Genomic DNA, 24,065 nt, shown 5'->3' with positions numbered 1-24,065 from the left:
CCCGAACAGTGGACATGCCCTTGAACACGGTGCGTAAAATCCTACGAAACATCCTTCTTTGCTATCCATTCAAAATTACCCATGTACACGAGTTGCTTCCTGTTGACGTACCAGCGAGAGAGACCTTTGCTTTAGAATTTCTTGCTCGCATGGTAGGGAACAGTGATTGGCTCAAATGGGTTCAAATGGCTCTGAGCACTATGGGACTTAACATTTATGGTCATCAGTCCCCCAGAACTTAGAACTACTTAAACCTAACTAACCCAAGGACATCACACAACACCCAGTCATCACGAGGCAGAGAAAATCCATGACCCCGCCGGGAATCGAACCCGGGAACCCGGGCGCGGGAAGCGAGAACGCTACCGCACGACCATGAGCTGCGGACAATGATTGGCGTTGGAAGATTTTGCGGACAGACGAAGCCCACTTCCATCTGACGGGATATGTCAGTACACAGAATTGTCGAATATGGGCAACGGAAAATCCACACGTAAATCAGCCAGTACCACTATATCCTGAAAAGGGCACTGTGTGGTGCGGGTTTACGGCATCATTTATCATAGTGCCATATTTTATCGAAGATGCAGGTGCTTCCGGTCCTGTTACCTGTACCGTCACTGGTAAGCGCTATGAGCGTCTTTTGTGCAGCCACGTCATTCCAGCTCTCCAACAGCGTGGATGTGTAAATGGGATCATTTTTATGCAAAATGGTGCACCACCGCACTTTGCAAATCCAGTTAAGCAGCTGCTGAACCGCCATTTCGGATATGCTAGAATTATCAACCGCCATTTCCCCACAGCCTGGCCGTCCCAATCACCTGATCTTAATCAGCCGGCCGCTTTGGCCGACAGGTTCTACGCGCTTCAGTCCGGAACCTCGCGACTGCTACGGTCACAGGTTCGAATCCTGCCTCGGGCATGGATGTGCGTGATGTCCTTAGGTTAGTTAGGTTTGAGTAGTGCTAAGTTCTAGGCGACTCATGACCTCAGATGTTAAGTCCCATAGTGCTCAGAGCCATTTTTTTTTATCTTAATCCGTGTGGCTTCTGGCTGTGAGGCTATCTGAAAGATGTTGTGTTCAGTGTTCCGATTGCAAACTTAGCTGCATTGAAGGCACGCATTGCGCAACACATTCTGAACGTGACCCCGGAAACACCTCGATCACTTGTGGAACATGCTGTTTCCCGATTTCAACTTGTTGCAGAAAACAGTGTACAGCATATTGAATATGTTTTGCACCAGTCACACCGAAATTAATAATCCTATTTGATTTGGATTCATGCTGTTTACGTGGTTTTTGGCCTTGGGAGAATTAAAAACCGATTTTTCTCAACCGATATGGTATGACCTTGCCGTGGTGGATGGGCTTACGTAACTAATAGTATAACACATGTACACCCATGCACACTGAGTACTACAGTTCGTTTAACGTCATACGTAAGCCTGAGGCATTGTTGTATGATTCATTTGTCATTTGTAGTCGATCACAATTAAATTCTGATGCTTACAGCGCCACCTATTGCTACATTTGTAACTATTTATTTTTCTTCTTCCATACGTTTCCCCCTTCTCCGATAATATTCCGTTGGAGTTTGACGTCATTCTGACCAGTGGTATTATTTCTACAGAGGTTTGAAAGTTTAACTTTAATTATAATCACCCTGTATACAGGGTGTTACAAAAAGGTACGGCAAACTTTCAGGAAACATTCCTCACACACAAATAAAGGAAAGATGTTATGTGGACATGTGTCCGGAAACGCTTAATTTCCATGTTAGAGCTCATTTTAGCTTCGTCAGTATGTACTGTACTTCCTCGATTCACCGCCAGTTGGCCCAATTGAAGGAAGGTAATGTTGACTTCGGTGCTTATGTTGACATGCGACTCATTGCTCTACAGTACTAGCATCAAGCACATCAATACGTAGCATCAACAGGTTAGTGTTCATCACGAACGTGGTTTTGCAGTCAGTGCAATGTTTACAAATGCGGAGTTGGCAGATGCCCATTTGATGTATAGATTAGCACGGGGCAATAGCCGTGGCGCGGTACGTTTGTGTCGAGACAGATTTCCAGAACGAAGGTGTCCCGACAGGAAGACGTTCGAAGCAATTGATCGGCGTCTTAGGGAGCACAGAACATTCCAGCCTATGACTCGTGACTGGGGAACACCTAGAACGACGAGGACACCTGCAATGGACGAGGCAATTCTTCGTGCAGTTGACGATAACCCTAATATCAGCGTCAGAGAAGTTGCTGCTGTGCAAGGTAACGTTGACCACGTCACTGTAAGGAGAGTGCTACGGGAGAACCAGTTGTTACCGTACCATGTACAGCGTGTGCAGGCGCTATCAGCAGCTTATTGGCCTCCACGGGTTCACTTCTAAGAATGCTTCATCCAACAATGTGTCAATCCTCATTTCAGTGCAAATGTTCTCTTTACGGATGAGGCTTCATTCCAACGTGATCAAATTGTAAATTTTCACAGTCAACGTGTGTAGGCTGACGAGAATCCGCACGCAATTGTGCAATCATGTCATCAACACAGATTTTCTGTGAACGTTTGGGCAGACATTGTTGGTGATGTCTTCATTGGGCCCCATGTTCTTCCACCTACGCTCAGTGGAGCACGTTATCATGATTTCATACGGGATACTCTACCTGTGCTGCTAGAACATGTGCCTTTACACGTAGGACACAAGATGTGGTTCATGCACGATGGAGCCTCTGCACATTTCAGTCGAAGTGTTCGTACGCTTCTCAAGAACAGATTCGGTGACCGATGGATTGGTAGAGGAGGACCAATTCCATGGCCCCCACGCTCTCCTGACCTCAACCCCCTTGACTTTCATTTATGGGGGCATTTGAAAGCTCTTGTCTACTCAACCCCGGTACCAAATGTAGAGACTCTTCGTGCTCGTATTGCGTACTGCTGTGTTACAATACGCCATTCTCCAGGGCTGCATCAGCGCATCAGGGGTTCCATGTGACGGAGGGTGGATGCATGTATCCTCACTAACGGAGGACATTTTGAACATTTCCTGTAACAAAGTGTTTGAAGTCACACTGGTACGTTCTGTTGCTGTGTGTTTCCATTCCATGATTAATGTGATTTGAAGAGAAGTAATAAAATGAGCTCTAACATGGAAAGTAAGCGTTTACGGACACATGTCCACATAACATATTTTCTTTCTTTGTGTGTGAGGAATGTTTCCTGAAAGTTTGGCCATACCTTTTGGTAACACCCTGTACAAAGGGGAGAAGTTACCAAATGCCTGTAAAAGTTCTTGGTGTATTTACTTCTAATTTTGCCACGATCCACTAATGAATATTTCAACAGACAAAGGCTATATACACTCCTGGAAATGGAAAAAAGAACACATTGACACCGGTGTGTCAGACCCACCATACTTGCTCCGGACACTGCGAGAGGGCTGTACAAGCAATGATCACACGCACGGCACAGCGGACACACCAGGAACCGCGGTGTTGGCCGTCGAATGGCGCTAGCTGCGCAGCATTTGTGCACCGCCGCCGTCAGTGTCTGCCAGTTTGGCGTGGCATACGGAGCTCCATCGCAGTCTGTAACACTGGTAGCATGCCGCGACAGCATGGACGTGAACCGTATGTGCAGTTGACGGACTTTGAGCGAGGGCGTATAGTGGGCATGCGGGAGGCCGGGTGGACGTACCACCGAATTGCTCAACACGTGGGGCGTGAGGTCTCCACAGTACATCGATGTTGTCGCCAGTGGTCGGCGGAAGGTGCACGTGCCCGTCGACGTGGGACCGGACCACAGCGACGCACGGATGCACGCCAAGACCGTAGGATCCTACGCAGTACAGTAGGGGACAGCACCGCCACCTCCCAGCAAATTAGGGACACTGTTGCTCCTGGGGTATCGGCGAGGACCATTCGCAACCGTCTCCATGAAGCTGGGCTACGGTCCCACACACCGTTAGGCCGTCTTCCGCTCACGCCCCAACATCGTGCAGCCCGCCTCCAGTGGTGTCGCGACAGGCGTGAATGGAGGGACGAATGGAGACGTGTCGTCTTCAGCGATGAGAGTCGCTTCTGCCTTGGTGCCAATGATGGTCGTATGCGTGTTTGGCGCCGTGCAGGTGAGCGCCACAATCAGGACTGCATACGACCGAGGCACACAGGGCCAACACCCGGCATCATGGTGTGGGGAGCGATCTCCTACACTGGCCGTACACCTCTGGTGATCGTCGAGGGGACACTGAATAGTGCACGGTACATCCAAACCGTCATCGAACCCATCGTTCTACCATTCCTAGACCGGCAAGGGAACTTGCTGTTCCAACAGGACAATGCACGTCCGCATGTATCCCGTGCCACCCAACGTGCTCTAGAAGGTGTAAGTCAACTACCCTGGCCAGCAAGATCTCCGGATCTGTCCCCCATTGAGCATGTTTGGGACTGGATGAAGCGTCGTCTCACGCGGTCTGCACGTCCAGCACGAACGCTGGTCCAACTGAGGCGCCAGGTGGAAATGGCATGGCAAGCCGTCCCACAGGACTACATCCAGCATCTCTACGATCGTCTCCATGGGAGAATAGCAGCCTGCATTGCTGCGAAAGGTGGATATACACTGTACTAGTGCCGACATTGTGCATGCTCTGTTGCCTGTGTCTATGTGCCTGTGGTTCTGTCAGTATGATCATGTGATGTATCTGACCCCAGGAATGTGTCAATAAAGTTTCCCCTTCCTGGGACAATGAATTCACGGTGTTCTTATTTCAATTTCCAGGAGTGTATTTTGGTAAACTGTCTGTAACTCCTGTTGCGCGAATAAATCACAGCTGCAATGTCCGTCTTAGAGGCAGAAGCATCACATGTCACTAAAGCGCAAGCCGAGCAAAATCTTGAGAATTTGACATAAGCATGATTGCAAAATCTTATTGATTAGCTGCCGTTGTTACATGTGTCATGTCCCATAGAAGACATTTTAGTCCGTCTTTCGCTGTTATTTTTATTATTTAAATCAACAGTTCCATACAAATGCTAAGGAAGTTCGCGGATATCGTAAAACAAGTCACTAGATCGCGGGCAGATCAAAAAATGAAACAGAACCCGAGATTTTCCGAACCGTGACGTGAACTGTTCGGAAAGGTCAAGTCGATTTGAAGCGATTGCAGTTTCCCATGAGGCTTGCATTCTCCGTGAGTATCAAAAAGACACAGGGCGAGTCACTTTGTGTGACAGATATTAAAACTCCCGGCCAACGCCGGACATTGCAGCTATTATGTTACAGATGATGGTGGTGTAGTTAGTGTTTAACGTCCCGTCGACAACGAGGTCATTAGAGACGGAGCGCAAGCTCGGGTTACGGAAGGAAATCGGCCGTGCCCTTTCAAAGGAACCATCCCGGCATTTGCCTGAAACGATTTAGGGAAATCACGGCAAACCTAAATCAGGATGGCCGGAGACGGGGTTGAATCGTCGTCCTCCCGAATGCGAGTCCAGTGTGCTAACCACTGCGCCACCTCGCTCGGTATTATGTTACAGAGTATGAAGTTCACCTCTCTAGCATTTCAATAATTGAAATGGGCTCTAATGAAAGAAGAGCGCGAAACCAGATGCCGGGACATAGTCAGGCTCTCTATTGGCAATAAGACGCCGCCAAAATTAATGTCCCCACCCTATGAGTGGGTCACCACCGTCTCACAAGCGCACATTCCACGAGAGACAGCACAGAGGTTTCAGAGTTAAAAATAGAACGTTGGAGCAGAGTCTCATGATAAGCAACTTTATACTGCACGTCACCTTCCCCTGCCATTTACCAGCGAAGATAATTTCTGCCGCTGCCAGAATTCGATTCATTTCTGCCAACTCTAGTACTCTTTGCCGGAACTTGAGCATTTCACCATCTAGTTTCATATGTAGTATAAAGTAAGCCTAGATGTAGGTATAGTTCTAGTAAGTTGGCAGACCTCAAACCTCTATTGAGGTAGCCAGTAACAGCTGTAATTATTTAAGCTGAAAATTAGTCAGTAAGGACTTAATTATGTTGTTTTTATTTTATGCTTTTTATTTAATTATATATAAACATTCAGTTTTTTCTATATTATACAGTTGTTATTAACATGCTTTATCGCTCTGGTATATTATCAAGATTCTTGGAGATGAAACACATACTTAGAGTTACCAGGTAACAGATCTGAAATTTATAGCAATAAACTGAATTGAATTGAATTTTATATCACATTTATCTGTCAACCACTCCTTCCCGAACCTTCCCCGTACCGTTTCCTAATTCGAATCTATTCACTGAAAACACATGATGATGTCCAGTCGCATTGGTGCACACACACGCACTTGTTGCTATAGCAACAAATATTCCCAACATTTCTTTCTTTAAATTAATGTATTTGGCGATAGTTGGATATACAGGGCTGTCATTGCAAGCTATCTCTGTATCACAGCTTGAAAACCTTTGATTGTCCTCGAATCCACTGAAGCGAGGAATTAACTAGTAAAAAGAAATAATCTTCAATATTATCCGAAAATTGTATAAAAATTGAGAAATAAAAATGTTTGTATTAAACAGAAAGACAGGGGCGATGGCATTAGAATGATTATCCTGTGAGCTCTGAAATGAGTTATGGAAGGAAAGTTTCGCAGTCTAATTGTCAATATAAATGTGATATACTCGTTATTTCAAAACGGAGTCGGGATAAAAACTTTAAAGTCGTTTTGACGTAGTTGCAGTACCTCTATCTTTATCTAGTGAAATTACGACTCTTTTCTAGTTAATAATATTCTTTAACAGCGTGTCTAACAAGGTCAAAATATGACATTTGCAAAACGGACGATGCTTGTAGGACGTGAGCACATTAGACAGTCGTGACCAAAAATCATGGCGAGCCCTATTTAAGTAGCTAAAATTGCCAATAACGCCAGCGAAATGCGAGGGAATAGCTGCAATAAAAACGGAAGTGGAAATTGAGAGATCGTCCTGCGAGACACAGGGAACTGAACGACTGTGAAAGCCTAAATTCTTCATAGTAGAGAAATTTTTGCTGTAGAATCGGTGCTGGATGCAGCTTAGAGGTAAGTGGAGCAGGAACCGCTATTCATCACGTCAGGTGACAGCTGCGGCTGAGGAAAGCGAGCGCCTCTTTGCCAGTCACATCGCTGTACCACTGCAGCATTGAGCCCGCGCTGTCCGCCACACCAATAAAAGACGGTAGCTCTGCGGAGCCACCTATGAGTTAGCTGGTAGTCAGCACACCCGCACCCATACCTACAAACTACCTTCACCTTGATGAGCTATTCTGATTCACACTTTGTCGCTCCCCTAAACAATTCCATAGAAATGCTTGCGTAAATTCTTACAGAAGCTCTCGCCCGTATCATTCAATGATCTGTCAGATGTGGCCTCTCATACATCGGACAGAAGATCCATACAGTCAATGAAAGACGTACGGAAATCGCAGGTATAACCGCCTCTTACAGCCAAATAAATCGGCTGTGGTGGAACACTGAACTGATAAGAAAACGTAGAAATTTCATCGTCTATATCATCTTCCTGAAACTCGGTGTTGAAAGAAGCAACTGAAATTCGCTTAGCGACGAATTAAATGAATAGAGATAGCGGCTGCAGCTTGGATAAGTCATGGAATCTGGCGCCTTCTGTAATAAATGTACAAAGACTCGCTCCAGTGCAGCTCGGAGTGATACATCGACATCCCATCGTGAATCGACTGCGCAGCCACAGATATGATTCATGCGCATTGTACTTCTCTGCTGCTGATAAACTTTGCTGTGTATCTGTGGTCGCATGCGAAATGTCTAGTGAAAGGACGGGGCGAGTTGTAGCGCGTCAATCCTTCTGCTGACTCTGAAGATGACTGAACGATATACAGCCGAAATACTAGAAGAAGCTGAATTTAGGCGGCTGCACACCCGAAATTTAATGGAGTAGTCATGGCACCGCGAAAATCTGAAGATGCACATAGGCATCATAATTTGGTTTTTGTTTTTACTTCGCTTCCTCTAATCATTTGCCCTGTTTCTGTAATACTATCACGACTTTAATTTGTGTGACTGATACAGAGGAAAGTCGAATACCCACGCCCTCCACACACAAAACGTAGCGATAATACGTCGTCTGTAGGAGCACACAAACTCTTAGATCTTTACGTGCCAGACTGAATTTAACTTTAGTGCTCATTTTTTGCAAATAATAACATGCTACTGACGCAAGCAACTCGGAGATCTGATGATGTATGAACTTGCGTATTGTTATTTACAATGCTATAACTTTTATATATTACGAAATAAATTAATCCCTTTATCCCAGATGTGGCCGAATGCTGACTATAGAACAACTTAGGTGCATATTGTTCAAATGGTTCAAATGGCTCTGAGAACTATGGGACTTAACATCTGAGGTCGTCAGTCCCCTAGACTTAGAGCTACTTTACCTAACTAACCTAACGACATCACACACATCCATGCTCGAGGCAGGATTCGAACCTGCGACCGTAGCACCAGTGCGGTTCCGGACTGAAGCGCCTAGAACCTCTCGGTCACAACGGACGGCTTAGGTGTATATTCTCGCCGCCTTTATTTCGGACAATAGCAGCGTACAAATTCTCTCTTGAGCTCCTTATACAAACCTTCTATTCCTCTTATCACTATCACGCAACAATCATCTGTTTCCGCCGTCCGCATGGTCCAAACGCTGTGTGATGCATGTGATTTTGCTATTTGAAAGCAGCTAATAGATCCGCTATTAAGCGCACGAAAACCATAATCATCGCCATTCCTACATGAAGTAGAAAGTCTCATCTTCACTCATTCTTATCCTAATGAATATTTTACATAAACGTAGTCAGCCCCGATCTAACCCACGAGATTAACTAAAATAATTACACACGACTGATATGATCCCTGCAGGCAGACACACACCACGTAAAATCAGTGCTAAAACAAGTCAAATCCATCACTGGAAGGGAAACAATATACCATGAACCAAGTTCAATTTTTTTTCCTCTAGTGGTTTCCAGTAGCGTCCTCAGAACTTCGGAGCACCCATAAGTTTCAGGATAATAGTTCTAAAAATGTCAGACAACCCTAAAAAATTGGTTTGTTTTATTTCCATTTTAAAAACTCGCCAAGCTCTTTCACTGATTAAAACCTACATAGAATAGCAATTAGTTCCACTACATAATACAAGACTCTTTCCGATAAGTAATTCAGGACAGTCTTAGTTAACAACACAAACCTTCAAAATCCAGAGTAGCCAATAAATCTCCGCGCACCATACAGGGAAAACGGCAGCGCCTACTCGTTAACTCTCCGCATTTGAAACAACTAAAAAGAAAAATGGTTCAAATGGCTCTGAGCACTATGGGACTTAACATCTGTGGTCATCAGTCCCCTAGAACTTAGAAGTACTTAAACCTAACTAACCTAAGGACATCACACACATCCATGCCCGAGGCAGAATTCGAACCTGAGACCGTAGCGTCCGCGCGGTTCCGGACTGAGCGCCTAGAACCTCGAGACCAACGCGGCCGGCGAAACTTAACTCTGTCGATCCTTATGGACCACAACTCACGTCTTCATAAAACTGAAAACTTCCGAAAAATGATCACCTATGTTTAGTTTCCCGCAAGACACAATGACTTGCTTTCTATTTTTCTTCCTTCTGTAATTATACACGACGAACACTCGAAAAATTTGAGTACAGAATTGGGTTCAGTGAACTCTCACAAAGAGCTGCATGGGAATCGAATTTTTGTAATTGTTTGCATTTATGACATGTTAAGTTCAGAACTTAAGACGTCAATCTCCAAAAGCAGCTCAATGGGACTCTTAAAAAATTCTTAAGAAAAGCGCCTTTGAAGTTCTGTGAGCAAATTCAATTCAATAAAGGTTGGACAGCTTTCGACGGGCTGAGTGGCTCTATCGTTGGCTGACACTGTAGCTCAGCGTGTTCGGTCAGGGGACTTGCCACCTTTTGTAATAAATGCTTAGTGAAGTTCTCATCGATGGAATTTGAAAGATGTCATGCGACATCCATACAGAATCAGTGACGAATAATCGACGAAGAAACAGATAGAACGAAAGTTGGAAAATCAGTAGCGCTAGAGACTAGTAATCGCTGAATCGCTGGTTCGAGTCTCGCTTCGGTCATTATTATTTTCTTTTTCTTTCGCTCGTTTTGAATACCTACGTCATTTAAATACAAAACTCATCAAGTACATAAGAGACAATCAAAAATTTTCCGTTTTAGGGCGTCGCTACAGCGTATGTGCAACGTATGGCGACTCCGATGCTGTTATATAAGCTTTGATGTGTAGACAAGGGATTAATGTGGCATTCGTGTCTTTTCGACGTGCGTGCGGTAAACACATAAAGGAACTATGGCGACAACATTACCAAATGCGAAATTACAGTGCCTGTGTCCTGAAGACGTACGATGCAATGGTCTTTCGAACGTGCATGCGGCCCCTGAGCGGTGTGCGATTCTTATTATGTCCAAAACAAGCAAACAAAGAGAATGAAATTTTCACTCTACAGTGGAGTATGCGCTGATATGAAACTTCCTGGCAGATTAAAACTGTGTACCGGACCGAGACTCGAATTCTGGACCTTTGTCTTTCGCGGGCAATTGCTCTACCGACTGAGCTAACCGAGCACGAATCACGCCCCGACCTCACAGCCTTACTTCCGCCAGTTCCTCATCTCCTACCTTCCAAACTTCACAGAAGCTCTCCTTTCTCTTTCGCGGGCAAGTGCTCTACCGACTGAGCTACCCAAGCACGACTCACGCCCCGTCCTCACAGCTTTACTTCCGCCAGTGAAGTTTCTGTGAAGTTTGGAAGGTAGGAGATGAGGTACTGGCAGAAGTAAAGCTGTGAGGACGGGGCGTGACTCGTGCTTTGATAGCTCAGTCGGTAGAGCACTTGCACGCGAAAGGCAAAGGTCTCGAGTTGGATTCTCGGCGCGGCACACAGTTTTTATCTGCCAGGAAGTTTCAAACAAAGAGAAGTCAGCGTCTCCCAGTTTCTCTCTCAAACATTCATTTCTTTGTTTCCCTAGCAATGCCACCAATAATACCGGTAATCCTGCCATTAGTACGTCATTTATATACCGTACAAAAACTACCAAACCATAGTTTTAGTAGAGCGCAACTCTAATCACAACGTACTCGATTTTAGCACGATTTCTGTAACAAAAAATATATTTTTTGGACAAACTGCTAAATTCTGGTCAGCTATAAACTACCAGAAAACGAATGATTTTTATGTGGTTAAACATCCTTTTTTTACTTACTTACATACAACAGAGATTATTTTTAGCTGTACCTCTACATGAATCTTCTTGTAATTACTTTGTACAACTATCTGTACATTATACATGCGTCCTTGACACCTAGAATTGTATTTGAATCCTTTATATATGGTTGAAGCATGCGTGGCAGCTTTAAATGATCAGCATTTACAAAATAATTTGCGATGTGAATGTAAATTTGCTCGTTCCGCGTCATAATAATTTATCATGCAAATGATCCATGGAACATGAGACCAACTAACTGACACAATACCACACAGGCGACCCTGCCCTCCGGTTAAAATTTTCTGTCTCATTATGTAATATGTTGCCAAATGCACAGTTCATTGTGAATTTATCAGTGTTATTGTTTTTCATCTGCATGTTCTAATTATTGCTCTTCCTTGCTTCATCCAAAGTGAGTGTCCTAATGCTGTGCAGTCTTCCGTGCACAGTTTTTCTACAACTGGTTGATTTCTGGACGTCCCTAAACTGATTTGATAAAAGCAAAATAACTCACAAAAGGATAAGTTGGATTGTTTTTGTGCCTCAAAGCTTAACGATAGGATACAAAATCTGGACTGATAACCCATCTGAATTAAATTCCATTGCTACACAGGAAAATATTTCTTCATATTGCACGTTGTGCTCAAAAACAAACTTTTTAATTTTCGTCGTTATCTGACTTCAAACAAATAACATGAAGCTTTATAGCCAATAGATGTGCCAGACATATATCGTTTCTCCTCATCCTCCCTACACTCGCTGCTGCGCCCCCGCCACCCCCCTCCCCCCAACATACTGCACACACACACACACACACACACACACATACACACACGTGCGCGAGCGCGCGAAAAGGTCCTTTTATTCGGTGCGCTGCTCTGCGAAACGAATTCTAAATACTTCGCTTTATGTTGTTCGGTAATTTCCAAGCACTAGATAACACATACGCTAGCTGACAAGTAAAAGTATATAACTGTACTTGATTCGGTGCAACACAGATACTAAATTTGTCTGAAAATATGGCTACTAATTCAGACAAGTTGTTTAATTCAAGACAGCAAGAGTGGAGCATATTTTCCTCAGTAGGTTTTTTTTTTTACTGAACTTCTGTATGCGTGATTAAACGTCAGAGACGAGCTTTACAGAAATATTTCTTGCCAAGTTAGGGCTCGAAGTAGATGTTTACCTTTCGCAGCCAGAATTCTTCCAATGAACTATCCTAACAGGCCAGGTCACTCCATTGCAGCTGATATCTCCAAATATGAGTTTATAAAGCTTTATAGGGAACGTACCATAGAAATGAAGGTTCGCCTCAGTGTGGAATATACAATTTAAATGTCATATTAAAAGTGGAAAGAAGTCCACACTATTATTTATAGCTTCAGTAATATGGTTGGAAACGGAGTTGATCGAAATCATCCAACAGGGCTAATGTTCCCTTGCAGCAGGAAACCATCGCAGAAGTGCATTAGATATCATTTTTTCAGCATATTTGCGACCTATATCATTTTTTAATATGCGCCAAAATGTTGTAGAGGATTACCAAGTGATTTCCATAATGATTTCTTTATGTGTGATGATCGGGAAAATAAGATGGTACGCGCTCGAATATCTGTTCCATCGTTAGTACGATATCTGTATCAGACGTTCTGAAGCCAAAATAATACTGTCGTACTTGATGAAGTCATCGTGGAATATTTTAGAAGATTGCACGTCGAATTGCTACACCCTTTTGGTGGTTTCTCTTAACTTTTGAATCCTCGGGACGGATTTCTGCCCTAAGAGCAAGAGAATGCGGTATGAACTTACATTCCTTCCTCAGCCGCCTTTTAACGAGACAGAAAGTCTACAGCCACAGTAGCTTGTGATTTCTCCTGTTATTATTTATAACCTTTGCAAATCACTACCTACAGACGCGAATCACTAGACCCAAAGGTATAGGGAATAGAAAAGAAGTGTTTAACGCCTGTCGAAAACGAGGTGATTAGAGACGGAGCAAAAGCTCGGAGTAGGAAAGGATATCGACAGTGCCCTTTCAAAGGAATCATACCGGCCGTCATTTGCCATAAGCGGTTTAAGGAAGTCACGGGAAACCTAAATCTGGATGGTCAGAAGTGACTGGTGGTGGGAGGGGGCAGAGTGGGCGGGGATCGCCTCTCGATGCGCGGCCCATCGCACCGATGGGAAGGAGGGGAGGAGGGGAAGGGTTATTTGGGAAGAACTGGACAATCGTAACGCTATCCGGAAGCAGGAACCTTTTACCTAGTCGATATATACATACATTGAAGAGAGAAAAGAAAAAGGAGGTCCGTCTTCTGATTGAAAGAAAATAAGCAGCAGTCACTCCAATAGTAGTTACACCCAGGGTCCTCGTGTCGCTATTATCATCCTAGCGTTTCTTCTCTTACCTGTTATTGGGTCAACGTTTCCGTTCTACATCATCTGCATTGCAGCATGTCCACCGTCTCTCGCCACGGATGATCCACCTGTGCAGTGCGTTGTGTAGCGCACTCCACAGGTAGTTCGAAAAATATTGTCTATATCTGAGATTCCTAACTATCGCGCAAAGCCGTACCTGCGCGTAGTTCCAAAAATCAAGTACATCATTTGGGACCTCACTAAATACACTACTGGCCATTAAAATTGCTACACCAAGAAGAAATGCAGATGATAAACGGGTATTCATTGGACAAATATATTATACCTGTACTAGAACTGGCATGTGACTACATTTTCACGCAATTTGCGAAATCAGTATCCAGAACAACCACCTCTGGCCGTAATAACGGCCTTGATACGCCTGGGCATTGAGTCAAACAGAGCTTGGATGTCGTGTACAGGTACAGCTGCCCATGCAGCTTCAACACGATGCCACAGTTCATCAAGAGTAGTGACTGGCGTATTGTGACGAGCCAGTTGTTCGGCCACCATTGAACAGACGTTTTCAGTTGGTGAAAGATCTGGAGAATGTGCTGGCCAGGGCAGCAGTAGAACATATTCTGTATCCAGAAAGGCCCGTACAGGACCTGCAACATGCGGTCGTGCATTATCCTGCTGAAATGTAGGATTTCGCAGGGATCGAATGAAGGGTAGAGCCACGGGTCGTAACACATCTGAAGTGTAACGTCCACTGTTCAAAGTGCCGTCAATGCAAATAAGAGGTGACCGAGACATGTAACCAATCGCACCCCATACCATCACGCCGGGTGATACGACAGTATGGTGATGACGAATTCACGCTTCCAATGTAAGTTCACCGCGATGTCGCCAAACACGGATGCGACCATCATGATGCTGTAAAGAGATCCTTGATCCATGCGAAAAAAATGACGTTTTGGCATTCGTCCACACAGGTTCGTCGTTGAGTACATCATCGCAGGCTCTCCTGTCTGTGATGCAGCGTCAAGGGTAACCGCAGTCATGCTCTCCGAGCTGAGAGTCCATGCTGCTGAAAACGTCTTCGAACTGTTCGTGCAGATGGTTGTTGTCTTGCAGACGTCCCTATCTGTTGACTCAGGGATCGAGGAGTGCTGCACGATCCGTTACAGCCATGCGGGTAAGATGCCTGTCATCTCGACTGCTAGTGATACGAGGCCGTTGGGATCCAGCACGGCGTTCCGTATTGCCCTCCTGAACCCACCGATTTCATATTCTGCTAACAGTCATTGGATCTCGACCAACGCGAGCAGCAATGTCGCGATACGATAAACCACAATCGCATTGGCTACAATCCGACCTTTATCAAAGTCGGAAACGTGATGGTAGGCATTTCTCCCCCTTACACGAGGCATCACAACAACGTTTCACCAGGCAACGCCGGCCAACTGCTGCTTGTGTATGAGAAATCGGTAGGAAACTTTCCTCAGGTCAGCACGTTGTAGGTGTCGACACCGGTACCAAGCTTGTGTGAATGCTCTGAAAAGCTAATCATTTGCATATCACAGCATCTTCTTCCTGTCGGTTAAATTTCGCGGCTGTAGCACGTCATCTTGGTGGTGTAGCAATTTTAATAGCCAGTAGTGTAGGTAATGGGCCGCACAGCCTCACATCCACGTGATGGCGTTGGGCTTGGTCCTCAATAGTACATCTCGTCCGGTAGAAAAGTAGGTTGAGTGACGACACGTGCCGGTTGTACCCATGGTAGTGACGTCACCCGCAGTAGAAAAGTCTTTCTGCACCTAAGGCGGTGTTCTTCCGTATCAGTCTCATTACACTGCACGCAGTTGGGGTATTCTGCCATGCGGATCTTATACCCATGTTCCTGTGACTTGTCTGCTATTTACAGTCATATAACAAGTGAACTGGACGTCACACAATACCACAGCGCGTGCTGGGCTATACAGGGTGGAGAAAATGTGTGTCACGAAATTTTAACCCTGAATAGCTAATGCCAGTAGGAACCAAAGTTACTAATGTTGTGTAGATCCCCAACGCACAATTTTTAAACTATGGAAACTTAGTGCCACGCGCTCCGATTGGCCATGGGACTGCCCTGTTGCCGGATGCTCTGGACAACGCATGACCGCGAATGATTTGTCTGCTGGAGATCGCGATGTATCCAAGATGGCCCGCACGCTCGGTGGTAGCGCCGCAGCCTTCACTCTGGGGGCCTGGTGGCGCATCCGCCGGGGTCCTGATACATCCATTGTAGTTTCACGATAAGACGTACCGGGAACAAATCCGTCAACAGCTGTTAGTTCGCGTGCAGAAAGTATTTTACAAATTGCGTCGGCCCTGAAAAGAGCCTTTTTTGTAGCTAGGACATCGTTTGCTTAAAGCAGATGCTCGAACTGGCGACCCTCTGACGCGACACAAGCTTGGTAACGTCGAACTGTGTTTTGCCGAACTCTTTCAATGATTCCTGGCATTGCCCTGATGTGATTGGCGGCATTGCGATCCATCAATTCCTCTGCATTTCTAGGTGGTTAGCGTCCATGTGGATGAACTAGAACCTTGAAGAATCCCCACAGGAAAAAGTCCGGTGGCGTGAGGTTCGGTGATCGCGGGGGGCATGTCCTTACGAGCACCTCTGCCAATTACCCGGCCGTCGAAGAGTTCATTTAAACGTCCGCGCACAACACGACTGTATGTGCGGGTGCCGCTGAAACCACATACGTAGCCGTATGTCCAGAGGAACATCTTCCAGAAGGTCGGGTAGAGTTTCTTGCAAAAAGTGAAGATAATTTGCCCCGGTAAGTCGAGTAGGTCACCCACAATGCCTGCCCAAATGTCGAGCGAAAATTGTTGCTGGAGTCCGTGGACGTACGTGACGTATTTCCCCTTGCCCAGTAATGAACGTTTCAAGCGTTGTAAAGGCCATCCCAATGGAATGTGTAGTCGACGGTAAACAGTACAACGGCGGAAAAGTCGGAATCTCGTGCAACACGTCGCAGAATCCACCGACGGAACCCTAGCCTGTGTTCTTAGACCGCCACAGGGTTTAGGTCTCGGACAGGGTGGAAACTAAATGGATGCTGGCCGTCATCCCTCAAAACCTCCCAGACTAACCGATGAGTGATCCCCATGTCGTGTATAACCGATCGAGTACTTGTCGTAGGTGCTTCCTCGAAGCGCTCGAGGACAGTCTCTTCAAGTGCAGCATCCCGTCGTGTTCGAGGTCTTCCAGCATCATCATGATATCCCGCTAACGAACCTGTTTCACCATGTCGCCGGTGAATTGCTGTAAACGTTTGCGGGTGTGGCTGGCGCCTTGCTGGGCACCGATCTGCATACAACCGTCCAGCTTCGTGCCCATACCGTCGGCTAGTCCGTAAACAAAAACCATATCTCGTTATTCTTCAAACGAATACAGTGCAGCCATGCTTACTGCATGACTAAATTGCAGGTGACGTATGTGTTCCGATGCGAAACTTACCTGTGTATGCCTCTGACGTGAGGTGGAGACAAACAGCAAAACCTATTCGATACGTGTGCGTATCACGCTGGGGCAATGATTGGGCGAGGGACGTTTGTAAGTGTGAACCGACAACCATAGCGCGGCCCCTCAACCGGCGAACGGCAACAGGGCAATCCCACGGCCAATTGGAGAGCGTGGCGCCAAGTATTCGTAATTTTAGTTGCTACTGGCACCAGCTATCCATGGTTAAAATTTAGTGACACAATTTTTCTACACTCTGTACAGTTTCCACCACGTTCGGTTACCGTCTCCGTTGCAGGCGCAGCAGATCTCCTTCACAGTCGCCAACGGTGGAGCCAGGAAAGCGTCGCGTGTGTAACTGAGTTCCAAGTAGAAACGCCCAAGGTAGGGGAACTGTGCCGGGATGTTTTCTAACGACACCTGGGACTCGAGGGAGGCTTCCTGCAGCAAGGGCGTGAGGCTGGTGGGCAGCAGTGCCCTAAGGTTAAAAGTGAACCAACAAAGAGGGCCACCGCTCTTTCGTAAACACTTCGGATTTGAACCTTCGTCCTCCTAATTGTGAGTCCGGTGTGCTGATCACAGCGTCACCGACGTCGGTAATATGGAGGATCCATCAACCGCATAATTCGATCTGCGTGTTCATTTTTAAATGCATTTCGTATAATAATTTTTTCCAAAAACGACCGATTCTTCTTATCACAAAGCTAATAAGAGTAGGTCTAATGGTGCATAAATAACAGAAAAGCATATCGAAGAGATTATTGGTATCAACGGTTTTATTGCGGATGCTACGATTGCTAGCTATGGAGCTTTTTTTCGGTACATGTCTGCAATCCAGGTACACCTTAAAATTCCCACAGCACAGTACCGTAGTATGCTGCTGCTGTTTCCAGAACAACATGGCGGAGCCAATTGGTAAAGTGTAAAATGAAAAAGAAATTTAAGCATCACAGCTTAGTCTATATCATTGTTGCCAATTATCATTAAAGTGTTGGTACTGTCTGAACACTTGGGAGCTATACAGAATTGAGTATTTCGGCTCCTCCACACAGAAGAATAGATTTCTGATGTTGATCCGACGAGTAATGTGTCGTACCGAGCGTAGTAGTAATATTATTAAGATAATGGGTTCGGATTTTGTAAACGGCGCTTCAAATACCTGCTCACCCATCCCAGTTTAGTTTTTCGTGGTTTCCCCAAAGCATTTGAGATGTACACAGTAACAGCAATCCCGATAGTCCTTTCAACAGCCGCGCGTTGTTCCGCCTTTGTTGACCCCCATTTGGACGAGACGTTGGCTTTGTTGCAGGTGCACGAGCTGGCTCGTGAACTGGGCTGCCCGTTGACAGCGCTCGGTGCGGCCTCCGCCGCGTCGCCGTCCCCTTCGCCGCCACCCCCGCCGCCCCCGCCCCCACAGCGCACCGTGTACGTGATCACCCCCACGTACCGCCGGCCCGAGCAGCTGCCCGAGTTGACGCGCATGGCGCAGACTCTGATGCACGTGCCCGCGCTGCACTGGCTCGTCATCGAAGATGCGGCCCAAACCACTCCGATCGTCACCGAGCTGCTCGCCAGGACCGGCATCCCCTACGACCACCTTGTCGGTGAGTAGCAGGCTGTGTTCACTGTAGGGGACACTAACTGTAGGCTACTCCTGTCTACGCGAGTAGTCGAATTTCAACGATGTGAATCATACAATGAAGGCTCTCACGACCAGATGTTTCATCTGCCGAGACTTCTTCCAGTTTGTATGGCCGTGGTCCATGAAACTCTTCTATCCCTAACGTTTCGTCCAAAGCTACATCTTCGGAGGTGCTCCTGGTTGTGCTGAGTCTTGCCGACTGACGAGTCGGACGTCGAAGAACGGCTTAAATACCGTAGAAAGTGGGTGTGGTCTGGATTTCACGTGATATCAGAGATAAACCTTGTCACAGATAAAATATAACTATCGATCATAGTACGTCAAAGATAAAAGCTTCTCATCGATTCTGTAGCGCCACTGTCCATATATCGTTGAGTTTCATAGCTGCTTCTTTTCTGTTAAAATTATCCCCATGTTTATATATTTCGATGGCTTCTCTATATAGTCGTGGATAATAGTTCGACATAGTACATAAAACTTCAGTTTCCGAAAATTTCACAACGTGATCACCTGACTGAAGAGCATGTTCCGCCACAGCTGACTTGTCTGCTTTCCCTACTGGGCAAATACTTCTATGTTTCCTCAACCGTGTATTCACACTTTTCCAATGGATGGATGAGTCTTATGAGCAGGTTGATGGTGTGACCATGGATGACCCATTGAGTCTTACGATCGCCAATTTATACATGGAGAAATTCGAACAATTAGTTTTGGAAAAAGCAAATAAGAAACCATGTCGATGGTATCGATGCATGGATAATACATTTGTGGTTTGGTCACATGGCAAAAAAGCTGTTATTTAAATAGTATAAATCTTAAAATCCAGTTTACCATAGAAAGGGAGAAAGAAAATGCAATATCCTTGTTCGATGTGTTCGTTATGAGACAGACTGATGGCAGCTTGAAACATAAAGTCTTTCGGAAGGTTACACATACTGACAGATACTTGCATAAGGATCTCAGTCATCATCTACAACAGAAAAGTGGTGTAATTAAAAGTCTAGTGGACAGAGCTAAAAGGATCTGTACGCTGGAATACCTGGACGCCTAGTTAAAACATCTAAAGCAGGCTTTTGGAAGAATGGGTACTCTAGTAAGGAAATAAATAAGAGTTCTGCGACCGAATATCAGGAGGCCTGAGGACAATGATAGGACACAACGATGCAAGAACACGGTTTTTCTACCCTTCATCAAAAAAGTAACGGATCAAATCGGGAAGATTTTAAGGAAACATAACGTTTGACCAATGTTCAGACCAACTACGAAAATAGGCCAATTACTTCCTTCCTTTAAGGATAAACGTCCTCTTCTGTCTGCATGTGGTGTATACAAGAGTCTGTGTACATGTGGTAAGGTCTGCATTGGAACTACAAAGAGAAGTGTGAATACATGGTTGAAGGAACGTAAAAGTCTTTGGCCACTAGGGAAAGCAGACAAGTCAACCGTGGCAGAACATGCTCTTCAGTCGGGTGATCAGTAGTGAAATGTTCAGAAACTGAAGTTTTATGTACTATGTCGAACTATTATCCACGACTATATAGAGAAGCCATCGAAATATATAAACATGGGGATAATTTTAACAGAAAAGAAGCAGCTATGAAACTCAACGATATGTGGAAAGTGGCGATACAGAATCGATGAAAAGTTCTTATCTTTGACATACTATGATCGATAGTTATACTTTATCCGTGACAAGGTTTATCTCTGCTATCACGTGAAATCCAGACCACGCTCACTTTCCACAGTATTTAGGCCATTCTTTGACGTCCGACTTGTAACAGCTTAATTCCCATCGCTCTGCAATCTTTCTCTCCCTGGACCTCGAACGTGCTTATGACCGCGTACGGCATTCCGGTCTCCTCTTCAAGATCCAAACCTTCGCCCTTCCCATTAATTACGTCCGTCTGATCGGCTCCTTTCTCTCCCGCCGTCCTTCCTACGTCAATATCCATAACACAGATTCCTACACCTTTTTTCCCTCCACTGGTGTGCCCCAAGGCTCCGTCCTCTCCCCCCTTCTGTACCTTTTGCATACGGCGGACATGCCGCCGCCGTCACCCCCCGTCCACCTTCTCCAGTTTGCCGATGACACCGCCTTCCTTACCCTTGCCCCCACCCTGCAACACTCCCAACACCTTCTCCAATCCCATCTTGACCGGTTCACTGCTTGGTGCAACCAGTGGTTGCTCAAGGTCAATCCCTCCAAAACCCAGGCGATCATTGTAGGCAAAACCACCGCTTCCTTCCGCCTCCTTGATTTCTATCTCATCGTCTATGGCCGTCCTATCACCCTCACCCCCACCCTCAAGTACCTTGGCGTCACCCTCGACCGTCGCCTCTCCTGGGCCCCCCATCTCCGGACAATCCAAGCCAAGGCACACTCCCGACTCCGCCTCCTCAAGCTCCTTTCAAGCTGTACATGGGGTCTGGACCCCTCTACCATCCTCCACACCTATAAATCCCTCATCCGCCCTATCCTCTGCTACGCCCATCCAGCCTGGATCTCCGCCCCCCCCCCCCTACCTTTTATAAATCCCTTCAAATCCTTGAACGCCATGCTCTCCGCCTCACTTATCGCATCCATCTCCCCTCCCCCACGCGGATCCTGTACGATCTCATTCCTTTCCCTCACCTCCTCCTTTTCCTTGAAAGGATACGGATCCTGTACACCTCTCGCAAACTCGACCCTCCTCACCCTCTGGTCCCGCCAATCCTCTCCCACCCCCGCCCGCTGCTGCGCCTGTTTTCCCATGTCCCACTCGGTCTCCATCTCTCCACCCTCCTTACCCTCTCCCAAGGTGGCTTCTGTCAGCTCCCCCTCCCTGATGAAGTCCTCCTCCCCTCCATCTACCCCTCCTATCAACTTTGATCCTACCCGCCCCCACTTCCTGTGGCCTCTCCACTTGGCACCCTCCCTCCTTTCTCTCTCGTTTTCCACCATCCCCTTCCTCCACCCCTCTCCTCCCGGGCTCCCCCTTATTTTTTCCTCCCCTCCCCTTGTCTCCCTAGCCCATGGCATCTGCCCTCCCCTCTCCCTGTCCCACTCCCCTTCCTCCTCCCCCTCCCTTGGCAGGTCGCCGGACTCACACACGCTCAGTGAACATTCGCGCGCCGCAGATCATCGCCATCAATGTCTCGTGTGTGTGCCTTCGTTTTGTGTTCAGTGTCCTTTCGCCATCACGCCACCACCGTTCACGTCAGCCGTCGCAGTCATCCGTGTTATGTGCACTGTGTCACCAAGTGTTTACTGTTTTTTTGTATCTACATTTTTTTGCCCACCGTTTTTATTGTATTGTCTGTGCCACCTATATGTCTTGTTATTGTACCACTCAAGGCTGAAGAGCAGGGTAATATGCTGCTGCTAGCCCACCTTGTATTGAGGTGATTAGAATTACAATAAAGAAAAAAAAAAGTCCGACTTGTCAGTCAGCAAGACTCAGCACAACCAGGACCACCTCCGAAGGTATCCAACGCAGTTTTGGACGAAACATTAGGGATAGAAGAGTTCCATGGACCATGACCATACAACTCAGAAGAATCCTCAGTAGCCAGTTACATGAATGTCGATCCTGTGGGAGCAGTTTTCTGAGAGTTGACTCTCCTTGTTTGTCTGTAAGATCAAGATATCAGTTAATTGCAGCACCTGTGTTGGTGACTTATTTCTTTCACTTCCTTTGATATTATTTCATGCTGTCGCATAAGGAATATAATAAGATGTTAAGCTTTGTGTCTGTACTGGAAACTGACAAGATCACAGAACTCAGAAAGTAGTTCTCAGTGGAGAGTAATGATCGGACGTTTAAGTAACTTCTGTCTTTCTCCTAAGCTCACCTCACATTGCACATTTTTCATTACGAACTAACTCGTCGGTATGTGTGATGGCTCCTAAACAGGCTCTGTTGACTACTGCAGGGAGCTTCACACATTTTCACTTGATCACCCTTGTGCCATTTCCTTTGTAGGATTCTTGGACTACTACCTACACTGGCCAATCAGGCATCTAGTCAGAGACTGACATAACACCCTGGGAGGTAAGTCCTCACTGTGAGTGCAGCTGCACTAGGGAAGCACTCTGCTGGAACATAACTGAAATTGCCATTCAGTTACCACAGGTGTTTACAAACTGGACCGAAGGAAACATGTAGGAAAGAGTCTTTCTTATATGCTCAGAGAACTCATAGGCATTCTAACTACCATCCATACTTCAAGTGGACATTTTGCTGCAGTACATCTTGCAGCAGATCATCATGTGGGCAGGACCACGTGTTGCCAAAATTGTTTTGAGTGTGTTGCAAAAGTTTTGCTGGGAAGCTCTTACATATTCTTCATAGAGTCACAATCTCTCCTCATGCTATTTCATGTTTTTGGAGCCCTGAAAAAAGACATTCATGGCTGTCAATTTGCTTTGGCCAAAGAGGAGCACACATGGGTACAACTGTGGTTCCGTAGGCAATCACAAACATTTTCCCATGAAGGTATTCACCACTTGGTCTCACAGTGGGATAAATGTATTAAGAGTGACAGCAATTACTTTTGAAATAATAAACATTTCACTTACTTCATTTCATCTGTTTCATTTTCATTTGACTGTCCCTTATACATAGAATCTGAAACCTTCCAGTGTCTGCTGGTCTCCTCAAATATGGAAACTTATTTCATGGTTTCTAAAACAAATATTACCATTAATTAAATTGTACTCAGTGCAAATTCTTCCAGGTGGCTTCCCCCTTTCATTTCTTCTCCCATCTATTTTTCCTTCTGTTCGTTTTCCTACTATCAAGGTCTAGTCTCCCATCACAATGAAATTTATGTCTCCCTTTACTACTTAAGTAACTTATTTTATCTCATCTTATACTGTTTCAACCCCTTCATCATGTCCAGAGCCAGTATGCATATAAACTTATGTTACTGTGGTGAACGTGTCTACCTTAGCTTCAATAATACAATCACAGTGTTCTTAATACTAGCTTACAGACATCCTAATACATTCTTATTCATTATTAGTCCTAGTCCTGTGTTATCACTATTTGAGTTTGTATTTATAACCATGAACGTACCTGAAACAAGCCCTGTTCTTCCTGCCACCACATGTCACTAATTCTGACTATGTCTAACTTCTAGGTAACCATTTCTCTTTTCTTAAACTCTCTTACCTACCTATCTGACTAAAGGATCTAACATTCCACACTCCAACCTACAAGCACCAGTTTTTCTTTTCTTGATGACAACA

General features: G+C 45.7%; 1 protein-coding gene across 1 annotated transcript in view; it reads left to right on the top strand.

Annotated features, from left to right (window-relative positions):
• Window positions 1-24,065, top strand: part of LOC126297830 (galactosylgalactosylxylosylprotein 3-beta-glucuronosyltransferase P-like) — a 384,927-nt gene that overhangs the window by 344,318 nt on the left and 16,544 nt on the right. Inside the window, exon 3 of the mRNA XM_049989075.1 lies at window positions 18,503-18,797. Within this exon, the coding sequence (XP_049845032.1) occupies window positions 18,503-18,797 (295 nt within the window). The remainder of the gene's footprint in view (window positions 1-18,502; window positions 18,798-24,065) is intronic.

Source organism: Schistocerca gregaria, chromosome X (assembly GCF_023897955.1).
Source record: "Schistocerca gregaria isolate iqSchGreg1 chromosome X, iqSchGreg1.2, whole genome shotgun sequence".
Taxonomy (NCBI): Eukaryota; Metazoa; Arthropoda; class Insecta; order Orthoptera; family Acrididae; genus Schistocerca; species Schistocerca gregaria.
Note: the sequence above shows the minus strand (reverse complement) of the source record. Positions and strands in the feature narration are given on the sequence as shown.